General features: G+C 39.0%; 1 protein-coding gene across 1 annotated transcript in view; it reads left to right on the top strand.

The window, feature by feature from the left end:
• Positions 1-1,273, top strand: part of LANCL3 (LanC lantibiotic synthetase component C-like 3 (bacterial)) — a 4,873-nt gene extending 3,600 nt beyond the window's left edge. Inside the window, exon 4 of the mRNA XM_008936382.1 lies at positions 1,091-1,273. Coding sequence (XP_008934630.1) covers positions 1,091-1,250 — 160 coding nt within the window. The 3' untranslated portion in view covers positions 1,251-1,273. The remainder of the gene's footprint in view (positions 1-1,090) is intronic.
• Positions 1,274-9,440: the final 8,167 nt, after the last annotated feature.

The following is a 9,440-nucleotide window of genomic DNA, read 5'->3' as shown; positions in this document are numbered from 1 at the left end:
CATTCCTGCCTTTCTGGATTCGAGGTAACACCAGAAAGTTTCAGTAACATTTATAAAGCTGCTCAGAGCCTGTTGTGATCACCACCCTTGGGTGGAGACAGAGTGTTGAAGCCTCAGGTGCGATTCTAGCTCTGAGTTATGGGGCAGGCACGCTCTGTGGGGAGCCCTGCAGTCCTGCTTCCAGGCTGTCAGCCACAAGAGAACCATGAGGTTCTCCCCATCTCCTTCCCTCCCTGCCCGTGAGACTGTGCTCCTTCAGAGGGAGCCAGGGTGGATGGGAGGAACGGCACGCATCCTGGTCCCGTCCCGAGGTCAGGACAGCCAACCTGCACACCCGAGACCAGCAGTAAAGTGGGATGCTGTTCCTTGCACTGATTTGTTCTGATTTTTAGAGCATTTAACATTAAGCCTGGAAAACAAGTATAGCACCTGCTTTGCTGTTATTTTCCTGATTTTTAATTTATCATTCCCACCTTTAGCCAGTTTGACATAGTGCTGTTTGGCTTAGCTAGGGGGTTAAATTCCATTTTGTCCTGATGAAAACTCTGTCACAGTGCTGCAATTATCTTTAATTTGATTTCTGTAATGTACTATACATGTTTGAAAAGATAGTGTTTGTTACTGTTTTCCTTACGGAATAGAATAATGAGGGGAAGTGGTACAGTAATTAGGGTGACTTATTTTCAGCCGGTTGCTTTGAAGTGAGAACATTTTATTTGTTTAGTTATTTTGGCATTACAGAATTTGCTGCATCAGTGTGAAACGTTGCTTGCAACTTGCAGAACTAACAGCCAAATTAAGAGTTACAAAAAAGTATTTGTGTAATAATATATCTCTTAAAAAGTTTGTAGCTCTCAAAGAAGCATAACACATGTACAGTTTGCAAAGATTCAGCATTTCTTGATCTCATGGGCCTCAGTTTATCATGGAAATCAGAGAGTGTAAAATTTCCACATAGGGTTAAAAAATTAACATTCTACTTTTTTTAATCACTGAATGTTATTCGAATGATGCTTTCAAACAACAAGTAAGTAGGCATACAGAGACAATAAATAATAACAAATTCTTTTTTTTTCCCCCTCTTTTTTAGGTTTGCAGAGTTCTTATTTACAGAAGAATTTAAGGCTGGTTCCCGGGCATTAGAAAGTGTATATAGTCTGTATGAAGGCTTCTCTGGAACTGTGTGTTTCCTGACTGACTTGCTGCAACCCAACCAAGCTGAGTTTCCTCTTTTCAGTGTTTTTGTCTAGAAAGTAACATTCTCCAGGGCCACATCCTAGTGGTGATGGGAGAGGGCACTGTGGTTTCACTAATTTGTTAAGAGAGGCTATTTACAAAACAAGCCAGTGGTACCACTAACACTAGCCTTAACATAGCTGGGGGTCAGGTGAAAAAGAAAACACAGTGGGGCTTTGGGAGGGAAGTGTGTGGTCAAAAAAAAGGGGTCAGTGAAAAAAAAATGGGGGAAGTGATTGAATCTGCTGGGGTAGATATTTAGCTGTAATAAGAAGCCATATGTCATTATTCCAGTGAGAGAGAAAGGGGCATTGTCAAACTTTTAATTTGGTGGTCACACAGGGGTAAAAAAAAGGCAAGCTAGAATTACAGAGACATGCAAAGAAGAAACAGTGATCCATCTCGTTGGTTTTAAAAAGAGACCTGCAAAAACCAGCCTTCATGCAGTGATGCATATATCGGGGAGGGTGTCGTAGACATGTCACTACACTGCACAAAGGCAAAATCTGTTTTTTTTTTTTTTTACCTAAACCACATGTACTAGTTCTGGTACCATGTATTAGAAGTGTCTGTGTCTTGGAGCTCTTTTGTCTTCATATGCATATAATGACAGTTATGTAGATAGCTGTATATACAGCCTGCAGTTTCATGAGTTCATTTCAGCTGGTGGGGTTTCATGTGTGTAAATGAGAACTCAGTTTGACCCTTCCTTTCAGAGCTCAGTCTGTAGCACGGAGCTGGTCTCCTTACTTATTTACTGTAACCACATCACTTCTTGTCAGTACTTTCCCTGCCACAGGGAAGATGAGTGGAGCCAAGGAGAAGACTTGGTTCTGTAGCAAAAATACAGCAGGCAGATGTTTTCTTCATGTTACAGCATTACTAGATAAGTATTGTTCAGTGATACAAAACCTTCCTTCAAAAATTAATTACTTAGAGAAGCATTTCTGAACAATAACATACATATTTCAGAGAATGGAAAATCTATATTCGTTGATGAATTTGTTCATTACAAATGGACACCTCCGATGGCATACTGATCTTAAGAAAAACTTGATAACAAAATTCAAAATTGCTTCTTTTGCTGGTTAACAAAATACTGCATATGCCCAGATGATTTGTAGCTATAGAAACAAATGGGCTGTTCAACACTAGTTGCACTAGCACTTAAGGTTCTAGTTATACACTGGTTTATATGTATTATATATATGACATAGTACTTGAAAGCTAAAGAAAATGCTAATGTAGATTTGTACTAAAAAACCTATAAAATCAATATCAGTATTTAAAATATATTTGCTATATTTATTTTTTTTTAACATATGAGAATAATGTAATACAATTACCTTTAAAGACAGATTGGGAAGACGAGTATGTCAAAAATCGAAGTTGGGGTGAAAAATCTGACCTACATGCACTGCCAAACAATGCAGTGCCTCCTCCTGCATTCTCAGCTGGAGGAGATTACAATTTCTTTATTTTTAATGCCTAATGGATTAAAGTTGCCATTTAATTTCAGTGGGCCTTGATCAAGCTATAAGCTGGAGCCAGGTCATGCAACCTTCCACATTTTAATATGGTAATCCCATTCCTACTCTTGCCACTGTTATTTTAACGTGATGGCTTGCATTTTTATGAGCTGCAGATTAGGATTTCTGGTATTTTGTCTTGCACTGTGCAGCTCTAATTAATTCCTCTAATCATAGGAGTAACCATATTTCATTGGTGAATAAAGCAGTGCAGTTCTGTACCAGTTTGTCAAGAATTTAGGAACTGTTTTTGTGAAGGGTAATGTCAAACTGCAGTATATCGTGTTTATTATTTGTGGGATAAATGGTCTTTTAAGAAAGCCATAAATGTAATTTTGTTACTCTGACCAGTGAGACGCATAGGCACAGGAGGATGTATTTCACAGGGAGGTGTACATGTGAGTCTAAATCAAAGAGCCCATGGAGATGTGCGTGTGCTCTTCCCAGCCACGGTGAAAAGCTCCTCTCTTATCAGAACAAAGTCAGTTTAGTGAAGTAGTGAAGATCCTGAGTCCATTAGGTGTTTGATCGAGTTGCTTCCTGTATTGCGGGTGGCTCCTATATTTCATAACTGGAATCCTCCCAAACAAATGTTTAAGAAAGGTAAGACTTGGCCTATCCTTATTTTCCCTCTGGTGAATAGCTTTTCAGTCTTCATGTTTATGGTAGGGTAATGTCACTCAGCTAAAACACGTCACTAACATTTGTGCCATAGAATGTAGATTGCTAATGCAACTGTATTCTCTCTTACTGTAAAACAGAGAAATAAGTTCTGCCATGATCTAGACTCAAGCTGTTGCAATCCTATATTTATTGCAAATCCTTTTACAGATGAATGCATGAAACAACAATGCCTACTGTTTTGATAGCTACGCCATCAAAAAAACCCAAACAACTCCAAACTTAAGCCTTAACACAATCCATACATATCAAAATAGTAATCATGACCTTTTGATTTTGCCCCCCGTGCCTGCTTTTTAATTATCAGTAGGCCACAACATTTAATGTTTTAAACATTTAATGTTTAAATTTAAACATTTAATTTAATGAGCTAGTTATATCTCAGGAGATGCTTGAAGAAGAAAAATCTTTGCCAAAACCTCAATAAATCTAGAGCATAATGAATCATTATAGTAACTTAGATCCCGACCAAATCATGAATGCTTATATCATAACATATACCACATATATGTTAAAATTTCCCATAATAGCAGAAAAATCACTCAATTTTATTATGCCTAACTCCCAATGGTTGTGTTTGCATTTACCTTTTAATGTGATTCTTCATAAATGGCAGGAAATATGCATTAAGAAGTTGGTGACAGTTTTCTAGTAGTTCTCCCTCTCTGTCTCTTTGTAGAATTAATTCCCTCTGATTTATAGTCAGAGGAAACTCCAGTCTGCTCTGCATTGTGCTCAACAGCACCCACAAAACAAATCCCCTGTCTCCGTAACCATTCTCCATATATGAAGCCATGCGTTTGGCTTCATTTGATACTTATCCTGTAAGAAAGAATATAGTTATTTGAGGAAGAATTAGTCCAATCAACAGTGAGAAAACCCATTCAACCACCCAGATTTCAAAATCTAGTTCCAAAATGTTTCTCTGCAAGTTAGGCGAGCTTGGTGCCAACTTCAACAAGGGCAGCAGGCAAGCTTTGTTTACTGATGCTTAAGATCAGTAACAATAACATAAACTTCTAGTCCCATGGGATACTTTCTTGTAAAATCTTGGGACATAATTACTCATCTGTTTCATCAGACATGGCAGTTTGAGCTCATTCTTAGAGCTTCATGGCTTTTCTTACCTGACCTGTCTGGGTTAAGGTGGCTACTAGGCATGCTGTGGTCACAGCTTCTCAACACAGTGTAAGTATATCCCAGAGCTCTTCTGAAAATGCCAATCATTAAATGAGCAGGTTTTTTCTATCTTCTTTTCCTTCCTCTTAATTGTCTATCTGTCTTTTTTATCCTTTGTACTATATATGCTGTTACATATGTGCTGTTGCAACTTTTATTTGTTTCTTTTAATACATGGACAGGGAGGCAACCTGAGCAGAGCCACCAGCACTTTTCAGAGTAATAAAAAAATAATAAGGTCCTTTGTGTTCCCTCCTTACTGTCTCGAAAAATCAATCATGCAACCTTTGCTAGACATTCTCAGCAGGATGTTGTCTGCTCCTACTCCCAAACCAGGCCCTAATAGACTGAAAAATTGAATTCCTGAACAGATTCTGCCATGGTGCTGTTGACAAAAGACTGTGTTACCAGAAACTTGAGAAGCCTCTTTCAAAGTATAAAACACACGTTACTATGTCACATTTGCACATCAGTTTCTTGACTGTGCTTAGTTTCTAAAGTGTAAGCAATAGGAATTTAAGTGATATAATAGTATTTTTTATTATGTTGTTAAAGCAAAGAGGATGCATTGTGTGGGTATTGGTGCTTATTTGTGATGTGCCTGTGTTAGTGTGGTGCTGCTTGTGAGTAAATCTGTAGATTACAAATCAGTTCAAGGAGTTTATATGCTATCCATGACTTTTGGTAGGCCATCCATAGAGTACTATTAAGGAATAATTTTGAGGGAAACTAGATCTGTAACTGAAACCAGATTTAGTGATCTCAGGATTCATAGAGATAGATGCAATACATTTCATCAACAGTACAGTCCTAAAAAATATATCTTTTTTTTTTTTCTGCTACTTACAACATCTAGGCGTGATAATATGTTCATTTTGTGCCACTGCTTTCAGTATCTGCTTTGTTTGCATTGTTGTTTCCTTCAGTTTTCCTGCCTTTCCCAACCTGTGAATAACTTAAGGAGATGGAAGCAGTAGCCTAGGTCTTTTGCTCTTGAAAATAAGATCAATTAATTTTACTTAAGAGAGGTGTTCCCTTTATTTTACGCTCCCAGGTGGTCTCTTCTCACTGGCTCTGCCATTTCCCACCTGCTAAGGAAAAATCACGATGCTTTGTAACAACTGTCACTGATGTTTTACATCACCAAATAAAACAAAGAGAGACTTTCTAGGGAGCATGTTCACTTCTCTAGTATCTCAAGTCTATTAAGACAATTAAAACAAAGTGAAATGGTTAAATATCCCCAAATACACATTTAAATAGTTTTGTGAAATATGCACAACTGAATGCAAGTAAAGTGGTCTTTTTGCTACTCTGTGAAACTAAGCAATCCCACTTTGATGTTCTAATAATAATTACATGGACATTTAGAGAATACGGTAAGACTACTGATCAGTTTTTTAAATACTGTGTAAAAAAACAAACGTAGGTATCTGATATATTCAGAAACATACAGGTGCTATACGTGCAAATAGAAGCTTCCATAAGCGATTGATTTTTGTATTTAAGTTGTTATCTGCATATACAGTTATAGCATCTGCCAACATATTGCATGTTTCATCCCATCGGTGACCTATTTTAGTATATGCATGCATTTTGAGAATATAGCCTTGTTACCTGGACCTGTAAGATCCATGGACAGAGTGCCTCTCTGAGGTCTGCCAAGTAAATCCCAGGTGCAGTCATCTTCTACACACATTGAATATTCACTGGCACGAGTGCATATCCTAATCTGTAGGAAGATTAGGATATCAGGAACAAGAATTGCCCTGCAGATTTTAATGCGCAATCTTCCTGTGGAGAACTACACTGATGAGCAACTGCTGGCCAACAACACAGTCTGCATTGCTCTGAGAAGACACTGCAGTAGATACAAATACGTCCTGGACTAAGTAGTAAGCAGCAGAAAGCTAAATTGCAAAGAAATGAGAAATTGATCCAAAAATCACATAACCGAGGGAACAACATACTTCAAAGCCATAAGCCAAAAATGCTCAGGGCCCACAAAACAATACAGCAATTTAGGGATGTGGATAGGCATTTTCCAAGAGAATAGCACAGTTTGTTTCATTGCACAGATAGTAGTACAGTGCGCACTGTGCAGGTTTTAGCTGCCTTGAACAGCACTTCATTGCCATTATAGCAAAGTCATCATACACAGAATAAAGTCCATCTGTGAAGGAGTTGCCTGTAGCTGAACCTACTGCCTAATCCTGTCATTTAATGGAATAGAAATGATGTATGCTCTCTGTGTTAAGAAATTTTTAAAAAATAGATCCAAGAAGCCAACATGCATCAACTTTTCAACTGCCTTTGAGTTACTGAACCTCCTGCCTAATTTGTACTGTCACTGATGTCACTGTTGGTCCTGTACCCTGTATATTTAAAATTTTACATCATGCTCTGAAAAAAGGTCAATTTCTAAATAGCAGTCTGCTTGAACATACATAAGGTTGTATTTATTTTTCATACTTAAAAGGGAGTCCCTTGAGCAATTGCATGACTCAGAGAGAAGGTGGAGGCATTTAGGTCAAGTACAGCAATACTAGCTAGAATGCCAAAAAATTAATTAAAAATCCATTTTACCTGGTGGTATAATGATATCTGAATAAAAGATACTTTATAATGCCGTGATATGCAGCAACAGCACTGCATGACTACGCTTGCATACTCCCCAGAAAATTATGTTGAACTCCTGAAGTCAGTTATATCCCATAGTGAACAGAAAACAAATCCTAGTCAAACTTTTATTTCTACTTCATATAGAAGAGAAAGGCTGTCTGACCAGAAATTGAACTCTGCTTCTGTCTGCATTACCATGACCACGTGTGAGAGAAGAAAGATTTCCTCTAACAATGGTTGGAGTTTTCCACTGATGTGGTCTCATGTGCTCTCTTCAAGGGTCTGATGTGCCACCTGCTGATGTCAGTGGTCAATCTCCACCTGATTTCAGGTATACAAGGCTAGGTCCTTCTTCACGTGTGAAACAGGGGCAAAACTGCAGCCTTCCAGAGCTCAAGCCTGCAGATTTTCCTTTACACATGAGTCCCATGGAATTAGTAAGGTTTGTTTGTATAGTAAGAGTAAACACAGGCGTTTGCGTATGCAGGGCCCTATTTGATAGCAGTTATACCCATTTTCCCTCAGTATGTCTGCAATATACACGAATGCCAATTCCAATAAAAAGTACAGGGAACTTCAATGGCATTATTTCATGTCTAGTTTGTGTTGGTGACACTTGATTATTCAGTATATTCCAATATGACTTGTTCATTTCTCGGGTACATGCTGCACTTTACGTTGGTTTCTCAGTGTAATAGCCACGTGCAGCCATAATATGGTACAGGCCCTTGGAATCAACATGATTTGATTCTTTAGAGATGCACCTTATTGTTTAAAAACAGGACTCCTGCTCTTCTAATGTTTTAAACACTGTGATCTTTCAGAATGTGTTTATTGTATTAGTTTTGTATTGTAGATTATGATAGAAACTAGATTTTATAGCTTTTTAAAAGCAGTGTTAATACCAAGCTTCATAGTGGTGGAACAAACTGTGTGTATATCCATATAATGAATATTAAAGCTGTGATTATATTTTGCCTTAAATAAAAGCCCAACCTTGAACGGTATGATTTTGCACTGCATTGCTTATTTCTGTATTTATCTTTCATAGTGCTGGCAACTTCTTCCTTCTAGAGCAGTCATGACTTGGGGCTCCAAAAGCTTTTCAGTGGTACTGTGTGATCAAAGGTAAAACCATTCATCTTAGAAACAGCTAAAGCATCCATGCAGCAGATAGCAACTAGGTAAAACTACCTCATGGTATTTTCCCATGGAATAAGAGAAGACAGGTTGCTTTTGGCCTGTAGATTAAAGTTTCCTACTTCAGTGTTTATTTTCAGCCTGCTTAAATCTCAGTACATCTGGTCTCTTCTCCTTCCAGAAAGACCCCTCCATTCCCAGTGAAGGGCACCAGAGCATTAAATTCACCTAGGCTTGTCTGCAACAAGGCTTCCATCTTTCTCATCATGATCTTAGCTCAACAAGAGGTGAGCAATGGGACTCCACCTTTGCCAGTGCAGCAGTTAAAAGAAATTACCCAGAAAAAGCATTATTGGCATTTTTTGTATAAATCTGGTGGCAACCTAAATTGCATTAAAGAATAGTAGCCATTAGTGTTATCCAAAAATAGGCTAATAGCATTCAAACTCAGTGTCATGCCCTCCCGTTGTGTTCCTGCTAGGTCTCAGGTCTGTAGCTAACTTCCACATGCAAACCTGGGAACAGGCAAGGAGAAACAAGATCTAACAAGGCAGACATCAGGGCCAATAGCTGAGCATGAATACCTGCACCAAGAGGAGGACAGAAGTGGTGGTGACTGGAGACTCGTCCTGTGCAGGACACAGGCACCATCTGCCAACCTGACCTGGTACTTCAGGAGCTTTGTTTCTTCCCTGGTGTTCAGATTCAGAATGTTGTGGAGAGGCTGCAGAGGCTTGTCTTGTCCTCAAACTGTTACCTTTTGCTGCTTGTCTGTGCAGACATCAGTGATACTACCAGGGTGACCACATGCAGATCCATAATTGCTCTGGTGGCAAGGGAGAAAGGCATGGGGTGGTCTTTTGGCTCCTGCTGGTAAAGGGGAAAGGCCCAGGGGCAGTAGACAAATGCTGCTGGTTTCACACTAGGGCTCTGGGTTTGTGACCCTAGGAGCCTTGGAAGGGAAAGCTCTGACATGCAAGGGTAGGGTCTGCCTCAAGAAGTGGTAAAAGGGCATCTCTGCCAGCCGGGTTACTGGTCTGGTGAGGAGGCCTC

Source organism: Merops nubicus, unplaced genomic scaffold (assembly GCF_000691845.1).
Source record: "Merops nubicus isolate BGI_N331 unplaced genomic scaffold, ASM69184v1 scaffold46442, whole genome shotgun sequence".
NCBI classification, from domain to species: Eukaryota; Metazoa; Chordata; class Aves; order Coraciiformes; family Meropidae; genus Merops; species Merops nubicus.
The sequence above is the reverse complement of the archived record's forward strand: the minus strand, read 5'-3'. Positions and strand labels throughout refer to the sequence as shown.